The 15,934-nt window shown below is 50.9% G+C and overlaps 6 protein-coding genes across 6 annotated transcripts in view; 3 read left to right on the top strand and 3 right to left on the bottom strand.

Annotated features, from left to right (window-relative positions):
• The window catches only part of GUITHDRAFT_132369 (hypothetical protein), a gene marked incomplete at both ends in the record, with an annotated part of 2,688 nt that extends 1,640 nt beyond the window's left edge, over nucleotides 1-1,048 (bottom strand). The window contains 4 exons of the mRNA XM_005840853.1: nucleotides 112-162; nucleotides 219-299; nucleotides 415-810; nucleotides 899-1,048. Coding sequence (XP_005840910.1) covers nucleotides 112-162; nucleotides 219-299; nucleotides 415-810; nucleotides 899-1,048 — 678 coding nt within the window. The remainder of the gene's footprint in view (nucleotides 1-111; nucleotides 163-218; nucleotides 300-414; nucleotides 811-898) is intronic.
• Nucleotides 1,049-1,662: 614 nt separating this feature from the next.
• Nucleotides 1,663-7,565, top strand: GUITHDRAFT_160745 (hypothetical protein; the record flags this gene model as incomplete). Its single annotated transcript, XM_005840852.1, has 33 exons — nucleotides 1,663-1,726; nucleotides 1,948-2,022; nucleotides 2,078-2,130; nucleotides 2,181-2,255; nucleotides 2,309-2,358; nucleotides 2,442-2,502; nucleotides 2,552-2,584; nucleotides 2,633-2,683; nucleotides 2,738-2,762; nucleotides 2,812-2,863; nucleotides 2,909-2,962; nucleotides 3,015-3,100; nucleotides 3,157-3,196; nucleotides 3,258-3,306; nucleotides 3,352-3,432; nucleotides 3,482-3,533; nucleotides 3,746-3,825; nucleotides 4,164-4,211; nucleotides 4,259-4,334; nucleotides 4,572-4,663; nucleotides 4,906-4,992; nucleotides 5,399-5,431; nucleotides 5,473-5,529; nucleotides 5,578-5,626; nucleotides 5,673-5,748; nucleotides 5,947-6,001; nucleotides 6,201-6,233; nucleotides 6,421-6,482; nucleotides 6,641-6,710; nucleotides 6,895-6,993; nucleotides 7,089-7,238; nucleotides 7,370-7,441; nucleotides 7,484-7,565. The coding sequence occupies 33 exons, from the start codon at nucleotides 1,663-1,665 to the stop codon at nucleotides 7,538-7,540; spliced, it is 2,097 nt and encodes a 698-aa protein (XP_005840909.1). The 3' UTR covers nucleotides 7,541-7,565.
• A 93-nt stretch (nucleotides 7,566-7,658) lies between these two features.
• On the bottom strand, nucleotides 7,659-8,454 carry Lhcr13 (light-harvesting Chl a protein 13). Its single transcript, XM_005840851.1, has one exon. It carries the CDS (start codon nucleotides 8,437-8,439, stop codon nucleotides 7,723-7,725), a length of 717 nt encoding a protein of 238 aa, XP_005840908.1. The 5' UTR covers nucleotides 8,440-8,454; the 3' UTR covers nucleotides 7,659-7,722.
• Nucleotides 8,455-10,653: 2,199 nt separating this feature from the next.
• On the top strand, nucleotides 10,654-11,497 carry Lhcr11 (light-harvesting Chl a protein 11; the record flags this gene model as incomplete). The annotated part of the gene is made up of 2 exons (XM_005840850.1): nucleotides 10,654-10,737; nucleotides 10,821-11,497. Coding segments are annotated over 2 exons (680 nt in total), but the record flags the coding sequence as incomplete, so codon positions are not given.
• A 133-nt stretch (nucleotides 11,498-11,630) lies between these two features.
• On the bottom strand, nucleotides 11,631-12,898 carry H2ANM (putative Nucleomorph-targeted precursor protein; the record flags this gene model as incomplete). The annotated part of the gene is made up of 6 exons (XM_005840849.1): nucleotides 11,631-11,720; nucleotides 11,768-11,827; nucleotides 11,878-11,944; nucleotides 12,001-12,047; nucleotides 12,315-12,497; nucleotides 12,689-12,898. The coding sequence occupies 6 exons, from the start codon at nucleotides 12,896-12,898 to the stop codon at nucleotides 11,631-11,633; spliced, it is 657 nt and encodes a 218-aa protein (XP_005840906.1).
• Nucleotides 12,899-15,046: 2,148 nt separating this feature from the next.
• On the top strand, nucleotides 15,047-15,364 carry GUITHDRAFT_100175 (hypothetical protein; the record flags this gene model as incomplete). Its single annotated transcript, XM_005840848.1, has 1 exon — nucleotides 15,047-15,364. One exon carries the CDS (start codon nucleotides 15,047-15,049, stop codon nucleotides 15,362-15,364), a length of 318 nt encoding a protein of 105 aa, XP_005840905.1.
• Between the last annotated feature and the right edge of the window lie 570 nt (nucleotides 15,365-15,934).

Here is a 15,934-nt window from a genome sequence, read left to right as displayed (position 1 = left end):
GGAAGGGAGGGAAGGGAAGGGAGGGAAGGGAGGGAGCCAGGGAGGGAGGGAGCCAGGGAGGGAGGGAGGGGAGGGAGGGAGGGTTGTCAATGGAAGGTGCAGATGTCGTACATGATAAGGAGTCGATCCATATGCGAAGTTATCCTTAGTGTAGCTGGACTCCTGCAGGGCATCTGAGCGACGGCAGAGGAGCAAGGGATGGGCGGGGGTGTACCGACCTTGACGATCGTCTCCTGAGCAGCGAGCAGCGAGGAATGGAAACTCAACGAGCCCTCGACCTCCCTCAGACTTCTGACAACCTGCCAGCGGAGTCACAACAGCAGCAAGGAACAAAGCTTTCATGTTCGAATGAGTCACGACGTTGGCCGGAACAAAACGTTCATGTTTGCATCCTCCTCACTCGCTCCCTCTCACCTCCAATATCTGCTTGCCGGCTGATTTGGAGCAGCTCCGTCGGATCTCTTCCTCCTCGACCCTCAGCAGCTGCGATCTCGTGCTGTGACTGTGCTGGAGCTTGTTGCTCCTCTCCTTGCCATCCGAGCCCTGTACCCCATCAAGATTCGCCCCGAGCATCGATATCCTCCCCCTCCACTCCCCAAGGAGTTGCTCCACTCGATCCGCCTTTGCTCCGTACTGCTCCAAGAAACATGCGTTGTCTGGCTTACCTACGGCTTCTGCGTCCCCCCCCTCCTTTCTTGTTGCGAGCCCTTCGTCCAACAATCCTCGGACTTCCGTCATTGCGTCGATGGCATCTTTCAGCGCTTCCCTGTACATGTTCCGCGTTCTCAGCAATCTCTTGACCTCTGCCGCCTGTTGTGTTGACGGGAGTCAGTTCAAGGAATTACTCGACATGCTCGCTCAGCATGCTCGCTCGATCTCATGTTTCAGTCTCACATACCGTCTTTGCTTCCTTCGTCTCCTTCCATGCTCGCACGCTTTCATCATACTTGCCATTGACGTCTCGCTCCTCTTTCCTCAGATCCAACAGGAGAGGCTTGAAGGATTCGAGCACGTCAGCAACACGCCTGAACGCCTCGATGTCAGACATGGCAGAGCCGCCAGAGGTCAGTCAAGATCTCGATCACCGGATCAAACCGTCGACTTCCATCCCGCCTTTAGCGCTTACATGTCAGGATACAGGAGAGGGGGCAATGCCATGTTCTCACCCTGATTGTTGGAATTTGCTGTCAGAGAAGAGGAAGAACAACTCGATGCCATGATGAGAACATGGCAAGGGACTGAAATCCTGGCCACATCCCCGCACTGGCTCCAGACAATGTTGAACTCTAGTTGAACCTTACAGGCTATATTTGAAATATGTATTGGATTTGAATTAAATTATCCGATGACAATGCATGAAATGGCAAACTTTCAGGAAAGTTTCAAAACTTGATAAAATATTTTGATAATTTATTTATTAGTATTCAAATTTCAGATTAAGTTTTCAAAATTGTGTCAACCAAGTACTTCCAGTGAAAACACTTTTTTCTCCGAAGGCGCAAATATGCTGAAAATGGAACAGAGAGCAATGGTGGAGGAGGAGAATGAAAGGAGGAGACGGATACTCAGTACAATCTTATCCTGTAAACTGCTGGTGGGAATTTGAGGAAGGACGGGATTGGGAGATGAAAGGATTCTGAAGGAGAAAGGGTGTGAAAGGAGATGAAGAGCCATTTCCGGCATGCGATCGTGGCAGTGATGTGTCAAACACTGTGTGTATGCGGTGGTAGTGGAAGAAATGTAGGCAGATGATGGCTGCGGTGGAGCAGGAGTAAAAGAGACGAAGAGGGCATAACGATGAACGAGGCAAGACAACTTTGGCGGTTATCAGGATAGGTAGAAAGACGTCGGCACAGTTTATGATAAAGAAAGTTCGGGCGGGACGATCATTCACATTATTGCCTGCAACACATGCATGAGCTGCGTCGACCTGACGTATCCTTTCAGGGTCAGGAGAGTGTGACAGTTTGTTAGGAACAGAAGCAAGAATTTCGCCTCGCAAGACCTTTGAAGACATTGAAGGTGAACAACAAATAAGTGTGTCTGGTATGTTTGTCTTATCTGATACCTTGCACAGGGAGAGAGATGGTCGCTGAGACGGCACCATTGCTTTCTCCCGCACAACGAGAGGTAAGAGCTGTCTTGAGCTTTCGACTCATCACAACAATTCCTCCTTGCAGCCATTCTGGAACAAACCGACAGGCACGAGGAATCTTGATGTGAAACAAGCAGAGAGATACGCCAAAGATGCTGTGGTGAGCACAGAAACTCGAACCGCCTGCCTGTTGAATGATCTCGTTGCCTCCAGGTTCGAGATGAATCGGGAGATCTCTACGAATTGGGAACACCATTAGCGAGGTGATGATGAAGTTTCTTGTGCTGCACTTGCTCCTGCCTTCTTGCTCCCTGAGATGTTCGGTTTGACTGCGACTTGCCGGCAGGTTAGGGAAGTTGGGAACAGGAGTTGGGTTGTACTTCTATTTCGTGTTCTACGCTGGTTTGGTGAGCTTGTTCTTTGTGGTTGACGGTGGTTGCCGACTGCAGCTGTCAGGTCTTGGGCCTGATGTCTGTTCTTACTCTACCTGTGAGAAGACAAAGGAAGATGAAGATGAGATTGATCCCATGATCGCAGGTGATGATAAGCAATTTTCAAGGATCGTATGCCTTCGATCCTGCAGAGAAGGTGATTTCCGTGATGGTTGTCATCCTCCTACTAGTGGCGCTGAAAGATGAGCAGATCGGATTCCCGCGGAATCTTCTTGGTGTCCTGACGATGCGAATCTTGTTGAACTTGTTCACCCTGTACATTAGTTGCTAGCACACTGGGCAACCGTCCTCCACATCAGCCTCTTCTTCTTCACAGGTACGTCGTCCTCGTACTGAATCTGTGTCTAACTTCACCAAACAGCATCATGGATTTCTTGTGCTCTCTCGCTTTTCTCTTCTTCCTCATCTACTATAGGTCTGTCGAGGGGATGATGGTTGCAGGTCAAAGGCATGACAAGTAACGTTAGGAGAAGACAGCTCCTTGCGAGGAAAGAGATCGAGACGAAGATTATCACTGCTGCGGACTACAGCATCCTCGTTTCGAACTTGCCAGGTGAAACACCAAAAGGTTGAGATTCAAGACTCGTTGACCCGCTTCCTTACCTGCAGAGAATGCGACGAGAGAAGAGATTCTCGATCACTTTGGAAGGTAACAACCGAATCATCCAAGATGTTGACGTAAACTATCATTCTCAACCTTTCGAAATCAGATATGGACAGATCGAGCATGTTTACCTCTGCTACAAGGGATACGCCAAGGTAGAGCAAATGTCACTATGCCATGTCTGACCTCTTGCCCTGCAGCGCTCTCAGCTCATGAGTGTGAAAGAGAAGGCGGAGGAGGATCTGGAGCAGTTCGACATCCAACTGGCTTCTCCCCTCGAGGAATCATGCCCTTGCGTTCTCCATGCTGTTTGACGTTTTTTCCTTTCAGTTTCCTGAAGCCTCAGAGGGCCACACGAACGCACAGAGAACGCTAGACGAAGGTGTGGGCGCGATGATGAGGAAGATGAAGAGACAAAGATGATGGAGATGAAGACAAATTGCTTGTTGTACTGGAGATATGATTGCTCCTTGTGCTGTTTTACAGTAGTTCCCTTCAAACATTCAGTTTTGTGTGGTGTTGTCTTGTGTTATGGAATCAGTCGCAGAAATCGATCGCGGTGACATTTTACATTGACATGTTTGACTTCACCAGTGCTGAGTGACATCCGTAAACATCAACTGGAACATGAGCGATGCCCGAGATGTTGCGGTCTGGCGTTTGTGACATTCAAGGTGAGATGCTTTTGTGAGGAACAAAGTTATACGATGGAGTGAATGAATCATCAGCTCGAAAGCTCTTCACGAAGATGCCGGATGGATTACAAACAGTCGGTGAGATGATGAATTGGCATGTTCTCGACAAGACAAGTTGTTCATTTTCTTGTGTTGCCATTCATCGCTGTGTGCATCTGAGGCTTTTCCGTTGAACCAATCATGAGGTTATTTCAGAACTTCTTCTCCAATCTCTTCGGCAAATCGAATCACACTACGAGTCTTTTCCGGCAGACCATCCCCCTCAAAGTCTGCAGTTGACATGTTGTTAACGTCTTGCGAGACTGACAGGCTGGCAGGTAAAGATAGCACCTCAACCGTCCGATATCCTTTGGGAGAACTTGGAGGTCAAACAGTAGACAAGTCGAGGGCAGCGGTCTGACTTTGAGAGCAGGTCAAGCCAAATATGAGAGCCCTCCGTGTTGCTAGCACTTCTGTCTTCTCGCTGTTCCTCCTCCTCATCGCAACAGGTCTCAAGTTCATGTTGATTGGATTTGATAATGAGGAGGAGGAGGAGGAGGAGTTTGAATGATGATGATGATGATGAGGAGGAGGAGGAGGAAGAGGAAGAGGAGGAGGAGGAGGAGGGAGAGGAGGAGTGAAGTGGGCTGTGTCTGGAAGTGTCGGATGAGGATCATATGGAGGATAGCAAAGAACATGTTTCATTGTTCTATATAGATCAAGACAATGCTGAATGTCTACTGCAGGTTTGATAGCAGCTGTGAACGGGAAGCACTTCTTCCTACCAACAGCGATCGAACAAGGGTTGTGGTTCTCCGGACTTCTTAACTTTCTCTCGGTCAGTCAAGGATGGTAGTGGCGATGTGCGATGTGTGATTACAAAACGAGAAAACAAAAGTCGGTCAGAGGAACGATCATGTTCAAGATTATATGATGAATCTACCATAGCGTGCATGCTAGTAACAACGATTCTTGATGACGACTTGTCTCATGTTTCCATCAACAAGACTTGTTGCTGCATGATTTACTTGAATCTTTCTGTTCTTTCATGATTATTTCTGTGCTTCTAACGTGGATTAGGTCATAATCATCATTGTGAGCAACGTCGCCATGTTTGTTTTGATGCCGGTCATTACACGTCTTGGTAAATTGCCTCCTCTCCCGCTGGTACCTATCAACTGACTTGCGCATTTCTTCGCTTCTTCCTTTTCTTCCCTTCCCTTGGCAATTGCTCAACTCCTTTTCGCCTGTGTTTGGAAGAATCTCATATCACCAAGAGTACTCAAGAGGTAAGAATCGATCTCAGAAGTATCTTTCTCCCTTCTATTCCTCCCCCCTTCCCCTTTTGCCCCTTCCCCACTCCTGCTCAACCTCTCCCCAACCTCTCCCCGCCCCACTCCACTTCCTCCCTCCCCCCCCCCTTTCTCCTCCTCCTCCCTACCCCCCCGTTTTCCCCTCCCCCTCCCACTCCTCCACGTCCTCTTCCTCTTCCCCCTCTCCTCCTCCTCCACCACCACTACCAACACCATCTCCGATACAAGTATCGCACCTCGCGTCTGACTTTCTCGTCCAGGTTTATATCATGTGGAGACTCTGGCTATTTCAGGTCTCACTCGAATGTCGGCGATTCTCCTGTGACACCAGCAGGTGCTCAACACGCTTCTTGCCGCGCTTGTCTTCTGGGACGCGAGCAGGAACGAGAGTGTGAGCAAGTTCGTTCCTTGAGCGCCATGGCGGCTGACGACATGGCAGGGAGTCACGAACTGGGCCCACTGGTTTGCTGATGGAGGGTCGATGATAGGTGAAGTATCGATGTGCTGAGGGAGGAGGAGTGAAGGAGTTTGCAGTCGGAGTTATTGTCGGAGATGCGGTCCTCATGAACCTGATTGAGTTCTTCCGCCCTTTCGACGTCATTCTGCCCCGGTATGTGTTGTGTGCAGACTTAGTTTGTCCTCCTCCTCCACCACCACCGCCACCACCTGCTGCTGTGTGATATGATGAAGAGGACTGTGACGTTCAAGATGATGATGATTGTTATGGATGTTGTGGAAGCGTGTATGCTGTCTTAGTGTGCTGAGCAAGTGGAGGAAACTGAGACGTCTGACGAGTTTGTTGATGCAGAAAAATGCAAGGGCCCAAGTGTTTGACACAGAAGCGACTCAACAGAGTTTATGAGGTTGAAGACATGAGAGGCTACTGAGATGATGTGGTGAAGAGCGAAGGGGGAAGAAGAGAGAGGGCAGAACAGGAAGGGAGAGGAGAAGAAGGGAGAGGGGAGAACAGGAAGGGAGAGGAGATGTTTTCAGTTGACACTCAATTCTTGATATGATATCCATGATTCATCATAGTGTGAGGTGGCATGATTCTTTTGTCAGGCGCCAGAACTTTCACTTGGCATGAGATATCAGGTGAGAAATCCAATTGCTTCATGATACCTATCCTCCTCCTCATCAGCATAGTAGTCATAGTCATAGTCATAGTCATAGTCATAGTCATGGTCGTCACCATCATTATCACAATCATCATCAGCATCGCCATCATCACCATCATCTCTTCATCTCATGTCTTCAACTCTTGTGACAACTCGTACTCCAGATGATTCTCAAGCATTTCACTCTCGCTCTCGCCTTGGGATCAGCCATGCCCCTCAACTATTGGTGAGATCAGATTATCAACGATTGCTGCTTACCATCCCCACTGGCTCAGTCGCATGTTTTCACACCACCATATCCTCTCCCTCCCCTCCTCTCCTCCCTCCCTCTCCCCTCCCTCCCCTCCTCTTCTCTACTCTTTCCTCACGTCTCTCATTTTACAGGCTCATCACCATCTTGTGTATCGTCACGTTCTGGATTGACAAATTCAACGTCTTGAGGCTTTACAAGAAGGTCAACACTCAATGAAGCTCCTCCTCCTCCTCCTCCTCCTCCTCCTCCTGCTTCCCCATATCTCTCCCCTATCCCTTACCCATCCCTCTTCCCCTCCTTCCACTCCTTCCCCCTGCTGCTTTCTTTTCTTCACCCACTCCCCCGCTTCCCCTTCTCCCCCCCGCCCCTCCTGACTTGTGCTCAGCCTGCACTCTGCAACGACGAGGTGGCAAACGTGGCGACTGTCTACATCGCGCCCTTGTCGCTTCTCCTCCACCTCTGCATTGCTCCGTTCTTCTACACGGTGAGTCGACAAAAGGGGAAGGGGAGCCGCAGCAGAGGAGGGTGCATAAAGGAGAGGGCAAGGATTGTATGGAGTAGGAGGCTAACAAATAGCAGGTGGTGGCAACGTGTCCTACGCAGATCGTTTGTCCTCCATCATCCGAAGTCTCCGTCACCTACGTCCTGCTCGGCATCGCAGCAGCTGTGCTCTGCCTCGCATGGCAGCCGATGCTCTACGTGGAACCAGAAGACGTTCACTACCATGAGGTAAGGACAGGGGAATCAGGCAGGAGAGGAGAGATTCGAAGAGGGAGAAAGGCAGGGGATTAGCGAGGAAAGGGGCAGGGAGGAAGACAAGATGGGGAGGAGGTTGGAAAGAGAATGTAAGGATGGTGCAGGTGCGCTGCAAGGATGTATCCTACTCCTATGTTGAAGGAATTGAGAAGTATCAACCTGAGCACGACTGGCCGGTGAGGATACGAGGAGAGAGGAGAGTGTTAACTTGGTGGTAGGCAAATCTCAACGAGTCGGTAAGCGCGAGCCAAGAGATTGGAATATCAGTCTTCTGATGTATATAAACATTGCCAAAACAAGGATTCAAAAGATCACACTGAACATTCAGCACACTGCACGATCTCCATGGCTAATTTAGATATGAACAAGCGAAGAATGTCCATGGATGTAACAACATAACTTGCGGTAAGCATGTTTTTATTTCCAGCAAACCTTTGTATGCACTACGCCACAACATTTACCTGCAGAGGGCAGAGGCAACCTCGAGGGTCTTGCCGAAGAAGGGGAGGGAAGCAACCTTGGCGCCGGGGAGGGCGGCAGCGTTGGCAACGCAAGACTTGAAGTTGGGGATCTGGGTGATGAACTGAACAGGTCCCTTGCCGGTGAGGAGGTAGTGCTGCATCATTCCTCCGAAGGCGATCATGGCAAGGCGGCCGTTCTTGATCTCAGTCACGGCACGGCGGTCGGACTTGAGGCCAAGGGGATCGAAGCCATAGTCACCAGTTCCATCGAGGGTTCCGTCAATGGCCTTCTGGATGAAGGGGATCTCGAGGGCAAAGAGGAAGAGGAGAACCTGCCAGGCAGCGCCAACCTTGACGAGCTTGTCGTGGAGGGCCCAGACCTTCTCGCCGGTGTACCACTTGCTGTAGAAGGGGAAGGTGAAGAGGTCCTGGACGATGAGACCAGTGGCGGCGAGCATAGCAATGCGTCCGTGCTTGACCTCAGCCTCACGAGCCCAGATCACGTCCGGCCATCCAAAGACTCCTCCGTTGACAGCCCAGTAGGGAGCCTCAATGTCATATCCGCAGGAGGTCTTGTAGGCAAAGCGGTCCTGCATGCTGGGTCCACGGGAGACGGCAGCGCGGGCAGTGGCAGCCTTGGGGAGGACGGAGGTGGTCGGCATGAAAGCCGAGGCGGAGGCCATGCAGGCGGCAAGAAGGAGAGCACGGAACATGGCGGCGGCTCTGGTGCTGCAGCGCCGTCGCCTCGGGGGTTAAGTAGGAGGAGGGCGGGGGAGCAGGGAACGATGGGGGTGGGGTAGTCCTTTGTGGGAAGAAAATGGGTAGGGGTGTCAGAGAAATGAGAGGCTATTCAAGGTAGGGGTGGGTACCGGTCAGGTCATTTCCAAGGGGAAAGAGTGGGTGAAAGGCCCATGGTTCATTGCCTGAGATAGGTGGGGTAAGTTTCGTCAAGGGGTGGTATTCAAAAAGGGGGTGGTGGTCACTCTGGTACTATGAGGGTGGTAGAGAGACTGGTAGTTCATGGTACCAATCTTGTAGGATAGGTACAGAATTTAAAACGACTTCGGTATCTCAATTTAAAAGTGTAAGAAGAGTAACAAACCCCTTTTTGGACCTTTATTAAATTTGTACCAGGTAGGAACCCAGTACTGCTCTTACGAGTTTAAGACCGAATGAATATTTTCGGACGCTGTGCCTTGCTTCTTCGAACATATCGAAATACCTCGTGTAATATAATTGAATTTCAACCACATATAGATTACTCAATATATTGTATAAAGTTTAGTATGGTTACAATCGGTCGTAAGTGGGTGCAACCAGCTACAAGAAGGACCAAGAAGCACCCACCCTGATTAATTATGTACCCCTGCCGGATGCGACTTATCGTCAAAAGATGTCATTGGCAAGCATCGTAAAACTCATTATTGAATAAAAGTAGTTTTTGTTAAAACAGAAACACATTTTAAAAATACAGGTAGGGAGCTGAAGACTTTTAACAGTTAACAAATGCTTGTAAATAAACAGACCACCCACCCCAGTTCCGGATCTGATACGCCCCAAGTAGCCACCCACCCATGTCCAAGTGGCGATCGAAAAAGAGTAGTTTCGTTTCAAACACCTGCAAGGTACCCCGTGGACCCACCCCCTTTCCCAATAACAGGGGAGCTGTCAGAGTAAAATAAGACAAAGGAAGGAAGAAAAAAAAGATGATGAAGTGTGGGGTGGGGGTATGCAAGGGTACTCGGCAAAGGATTTTTGGATGAGAGGTTGAAGGGAAGGCCTTGGTACAAGAATGCCGAAAAGATGAAACAAGAGACTTCAATGCGGTCGCTGGGGCTCCTTTACCTGAGGCCTTGATGGAGGGTGGTGTAATCTGATTGCTGCAATTCGAAGGGTGGAAGGTTGGTTCGAAGAAAAGGGGTAACATCCGAGGGGGTGGGGTCTTCGGGGTGGGCTCAGTCCTCGTGACATGTCACGAGGATTTGTTGGGGGGTGGGTCAGGAAACGATAGGACCGAATAAATTTAGATGCATTAGTTAAAAAGAAAGTAACAAAATCGTTTTAAAGACGGGGCCCATGCCAGGGATTGACGAGCAAGCAAGTAAAGCCAATCAGCAAGCTACAACACTGAAAAATCATAGAAGATATTCGGGAAGAGGAATCAAATATGAAATATTGGGGAGAGTTTTCAGGCTTACAATACACTTGTACATGAGGATCCTGTGAAATTACGGGTTTACGATGGCCGAACGATTCTCGAAACTGCAACCTTTGGCGCTTTGATGGGCCGCAACGGAGTTTCTTTCACTTCTATACAACAACCATTAAAACAATTTTAAGCGTACTTGGTACCCCTGTCGGTACTGTAAAACTCGTAATGAGTTTAAAATAGATGTATTCCTGGGTTACCTATCGGATTCAATATCGTCCCTTCTACACTCTGCTGCAACAAATTTGTACCTGTGAGGGTTCTGGTACTGTTAAAATACTAAAAAGTTATTCGATAACCCCCACCCCCTATTCCCCAAAGATCTTTGTACTGATAACCTTCAGAAGCACCCTGGCGGCCCGATACCCCTACAAGTCGAGCAACAATGACAGGGGGTAGGGTCGAATGTGGGACCGACAAATGCTCGTTGGGTCTTCACATTGTCCAAGTAGGTGGGGTGATCGTTCCTATGAATCCAGGGGGGTGGTATAGGTAAAAACTTCCCCTAGGAAGTGGTGGTTATACTCGGTATGACCAGCTGAATTTCCTAGAGCCCAAGGCAGGGAGAGAAGGACCAGCAAGGGGGTGGGACAAGAGATAGGCCGATTTGCTTGGGGTAGGGTACAGAAGAGGGGTAGGATAGCAAGAAGGTGGGGTAGGGGGAGGGGGAGAGCGTTCCCTTCTTAAGCAAGGGAAGAGGAGCGGAGGGCAGAAGCCGCCATGATCCGCGCATGCGCTCTCCTCGGCCTCGCCGCCTCGGCCGCCGCCTTCGCTCCTTCGTCCCTCCCCATCCGTGCTAACCGTGAGTACCAATCTTGTACTTAGAGGGTTGAGGGTGCTAGGGAGGACCAAAAGAGTGTTCATGCTGATGTTTGTTCTGAACAGGCGCTTCCGCTGTCAGCAAGATGTCCATGCAGAGCAACCGCTTTTCCTACCGCTCTGATGGCCTTCCCGCCTGGGACAGCGAGGGTGCTGACTGGGCCGTCAACGGAGGACTCTTCGGAGCTGTCGGTGACGTGATCTGGGCCCGTGAGGCTGAGATCAAGCACGGACGTATCTGCATGCTCGCCGCCACCGGATCCATCGTCCAGGATCTCTACCACTTCCCCTTCATCGACAAGTGGTACAAGGGCGAGAAGATGTGGGGCCTCCACGACGCCGCCATCAAGTCTGGCGCCCTCTGGCAGGTTCTCTTCTTCATTGGCCTCCTTGAGCTCCCCTTCCTCCTCAAGCTCGCCAACGGAACTGTCGACGGAACCGGTGACATCGGCTTCGATCCCCTTGGCCTCAAGAACGACCCCGAGACCTTCGCTCGCCGCCAGGTCACTGAGGTCAAGAACGGCCGCCTTGCCATGATCGCCATCTCTGGCATGACCCACCACTACTTCCTCACCGGCAAGGGACCCATCGAGTTCATCACTCAGATCCCCAACTTCAAGTCCTGTGCTGCTGCTGCCGTCGACACTGGTCTTTGCAAGTAAACAGTCATCGCTTGTAAATAAATGAGGAGCTGAATGTGTCTCAAACAAGTGTCCCGATCTCAATGTCAATCTTATTGAAATGTTATGTTTTAGGGTTTAGTCTGAATTTTGTCAAGTTCCAATCTCTTTTCGATAGTCGTTTCATACATCCATATCAATCAACTGACTTCGGGGATTTATTTCATCACATATTACATTAGTTAGCTTATATCCTTCATTTCGCTGCTTCCGCCTTCTCCGCTTGCTCAGCCTTATCTCCGTGATCACCCTTGTCTCCATGATCCTTCTTCTCCCCCTTCCCGCTCTAATGCTCTCAACATCAGTACAGTTCACCCAGTCCAACAAACTTACATCTTTCGGAAGAAGAGCGCTGTGAATGTTTGGAAGGACGCCTCCAGCAGCGATGGTAACCTACTCCTCCATCAATCCCCAGTCTCACCCTCGTTCCTCCATCATCTCACATGTCCCAGCAACTTGTTCAGCTCCTCGTCGTTCCTGATGGCAAGCTGGATGTGACGAGGAATGATCCTGTTGATTCTTCTGGTCAGCACCTCCCAGCAGGTGATCAGCATGTTCTTTACTACCTCGTCTTCTTGTTGTCCCTTGCAGCGTTTCCGGCAAGCTCGAGCACCTGCCGACGAGTCAATGTCCTCGTTTGCTCCTTGCACAGCTTTCTCTTCTCCCACATTTTCTTTTCTTGTCCCTGCATTCGGCCCCTATCCACTCACGCCCTACTAAACACAACCTCCCTCCTCCCCCGCTTCTACATCTCTCTTTCCTTGCTTGGCGTACAACTTAGGCATTTCAGCTACAGAGCTTTTGATGCTAGAAGATCGCGCAGATATCAAAAAGCTGTGTAAACTCCTCCCTCATGCCCGCACATCCAGTCAATGCTTACCTCCGCAGTGAGATACTCCAGCACAGCTGCCAGGTACACAGCAGCTCCGCCTGCAATTCTCACGCCTTGGGCTCTACGCTTGATGAATCTGTGGATCCTTCCTACAGGAAACTGAAGGCCAGCACGGGTGGAACGCGTCTTTGACTTTGTGTTGGGGTCACGTGGCTTCTTCACCTTGGCACCCTGGAAGAGAGAGTGAGGAGGGATTCGGTCGGAAAGGAGAGTGAGAGAGTGAAGGAGAGGCAGATGGGAGGATAACAGTGAGATTGAGAAATAGCTGCAGATCAAAGGAAACGATCGACAAGGAGAAAGAAAGAACAACAGAAACAGAGAAAAGAAGAGCAGAATGGAGGCGGACCCCAGACAATATTCACCTCTTCTTTCTTCTCTGTTGCTTCCTTCTTCTCTCCTGCATCCTGCCCTCCCCTCAGACGAAGCGAGAGATCAGCACGAGGGCCGTGGCGTGATTTGCGGCTTTTTGGCACGGCATGCTTGCCGAGATCAACGGGTCGGAGAGCAGACGTGGAGGAAACGAACAGCTGTAGGAGGAGCAAGGTCCCCAGAAAGATTCTCAATCCTCTCATGATTGAAAGTTGATCAAGTCAAGTTGCAGTAGCAAGTATATCGATGCGGTATGAAGCTGAGGGTGTAGATCAACTTTAGATTATTTGTGCCGCCCTTGATCCCATAACTGTCACTCTCAATGTCAGTCGAAAACAAGCAAAACGTGCTTCTTTCTTTTGAATACCTGTAAGCACCCGTATTTTTCCGAATCTTCTAACCTGAAAGCAGGAGAATATCATTAAAACATATAGTACACTTATCCTTGTGATCCAAATAAAAATGTTTAGGATTTCGTTATCGAACTGAAGAATCCTACGAGAGAAAATGCGAGAGTAAAGAAAACTTTCCAACCACGCTTTCTTCATCTTCTGTTTCTCGTCTATCAATTTGTTTTTTTCTTTTAGTTCATCCTCATATTGAAAGATTCCTTGCGTTTCCACATTCATCCTGTCTCACTGTCTTACAACCTTCACACAGTCCTGCTATTTGCCTTTCCTCTGCCTAACGTTGAACATGTCTTGATAAACTAGTCATATCATCATGATGGTAACTTCACTTGGCATGCATGGCTCTACGGTTCCTTCTCCCTCGCAACCAAACCAACCTTTCCTCTGTTTTACCGGACTTGTGTATGTTGGTCGGTTTACTGTTTGTCTGTCACACCAATTATCCACATGGTCATCTAAGTTGTATCCTCCTTTTCTCCTCTGTCATTCTTACTTAGCATTTTCTCTCCCCCTCCACCTTCTCTTCTCTACCCGCTCCCTCGCCATTACGGGCCGCATAATCGCCAATTTGAAACCGTCGGAATACCCCACCCCAATCTATTGATCACCCCTACCCGTGACAGCTCATGGTCAAAGTTTCAGAGCCCAGGGTAACATGTATATCAAATTACATATGTAAGAACTTAAGAATATTCTGTAGTAGGGTACCCACCTTGAGAACAAGCAACATTTCATCAACCCACCCTTGACATGGCACCACCCACCGAGGCAAAAGAGGATCCGCAACCCTGCATTACCGGTATTTTCCCACTAAAGCAAGGGTACTTGAGCTCTGACTGGGGGTACATGAGGACTGGAGAATGAGGGGGATGATAGGATTACTTTCCGGGGCCCGCCGCGAGCCGGGCGGCCGGGCCGGGGCCCCGCCCGGCGCACCGTCAGTGACTGTGACCCGGTGAGGTGCGGTGACCGTCTGGCATCCTGACTCATGATCCGACGATCCGGTGACTGGGGCTCATCCGGCGGCACTGCGGGGCGTGCGCCGGCGTACGGTGGCCGCTGCCGGCCCCCGCGGCGGCCCGCCGCCAGGCCGGGCCGCGTGCGTACTACGGCGGTGGCCAGTGACTCTGGACTCCGAGAGCCCCGGGCCGGCCCAGACTCCGTGACTCGGCGCCGGGCGGCCGCGTGACGCGGCAGCCGCTGAGCGGCCGCGCCCCGCCGGGCCAGTTGTACTCCGAGTCTGACAGCTGCGGCAACTGAGGCGGGGCGTGACCGGGCGGCCGGGCGGGCCCGGAGGCCGCCGCCACCGTGGCACCTGGCACTGCGGCGGCGCAGTGACGGAAGTGCGGCGGCGCAGTGACGGCAGTGCGGCGGCGCAGTGACGGCAGTGCGGCGGGCGCCGGCATACCGGCCGCCGGGCAAGTGTACTTTTACTCGGCAAGAGTCACTTGCCGGCATGCCGGCAAGTTCCGAGGCCCCCAGGCTTTGCTCACGTAACGGTCTGTAACTTCTTTGCCTCCCTTGTATGGTATGGAGAGAAAGGTGCAAGACGAGAGGGAGAGAAGGAAAGTTGAGGAGAAGAGGAGGGAGAGGAGGGAGGGAGGGAGGGAGGGAGGGAGAGAGGGAGGGAGAGAGAGGGAGCCAGGGAGGTAGGGAGAGGGAGAGGGAGAGGGAGAGGGAGCGAGAAAGCGAGAGAGATGACGCAAGCACGAAGAAATTGAGTTACTAGATTCTCTTGAAGGACTGCAGGAGGCTTTAATGAGAGAGAATCTGCGTCAATGGAGGACACGGCTTTGTTGGAATGTGACTTGTTGGTATGTGACTGTGTCGAGCAGTTCCTGCTCTTCCTCAGCACGACCACTTGAAAGATTGACAACGTGGAGGAGGAAGAGACAGGCAGCGGATTCTGGGGTCGCGCGAGAGGAGGAGAGGAGGGTAAGAATGGAGGAGGAGAGCTTTCGTCAGATCCTGTCGCATGAGACGGAGATCGAAGCCGAGCTGCTCTTCGACTACAAGTTCCCTCCCCCCAAGAGGGTCGGCATGCTCAAGTGGAGGCCGTCAGACGCGTACCTGGAGACAGGATGGGAGGACGAGCCCCCTCAGTTGCGCGAGCAGACGGCAAGAACGCTCAAGTTCATGCTAGCAGGGATAACGGCGGGAGCTGTGAGCCGAACCATGACGGCGCCGCTGGACCGAGTGAAGATCCTCATGCAGGCAGGAGAAGAGGAGGGGAGGCAGGATTGTGATGACATCGCTTGATGCGGGATATGAGTTCTTATGCTTGATTGTTTGCTCCTGCTATTGCTACAAAAGATGTTCAATATGATGATGATGGAGATGATGACGATGATGGTGATGGTGATGGTGATGATGATGATGACGACGACGACGACGATGATGATGATGATGACGACGACGACGATGACGATGACGATGACGATGACGTTTGTCTCACTTTTACGACATACTGTTGTATCTATCTCTCCCACCTCCTTGCTCACATGAACGCTCTTGTGCTGCATGTCTTGTCGCGGCTATATGAGTCAGTGAGAACTGAAGCAGGCAAACGAGATGAGAAGGAAACTCACCATCAGCGAGGTAGGAGGATGTGAAAATCAGGACGATCAGGACGAGGACAAGGAGCAGAAGGGAGGAGGGAGAGGAGGAGGGAGAGGAAGAAGAGGGAGAGGAAGAAGAGGGAGAGGAATGGAGGGTGGGAAAGAGGAGGGAAGAGGAAGAAATGGCAGAGGAAGGTGATTGTGGGCGGCAGGTGGTTCGAGACATAAGGAGCGAGGGAGGATTCTTCGCATTTTTCAAAGGTTTCGAATC

The sequence above is a fragment of the Guillardia theta genome (assembly GCF_000315625.1).
Source record: "Guillardia theta CCMP2712 unplaced genomic scaffold GUITHscaffold_4, whole genome shotgun sequence".
Classification (NCBI taxonomy): Eukaryota; class Cryptophyceae; order Pyrenomonadales; family Geminigeraceae; genus Guillardia; species Guillardia theta.
Note: the sequence above shows the minus strand (reverse complement) of the source record. Positions and strands in the feature narration are given on the sequence as shown.

Bases quoted from the DNA above. Each gene is read 5' to 3' on its own strand.
- Lhcr13 (XM_005840851.1), bottom strand. From the start codon at position 8,439: ATGTTCCGTGCTCTCCTTCTTGCCGCCTGCATGGCCTCCGCCTCGGCT.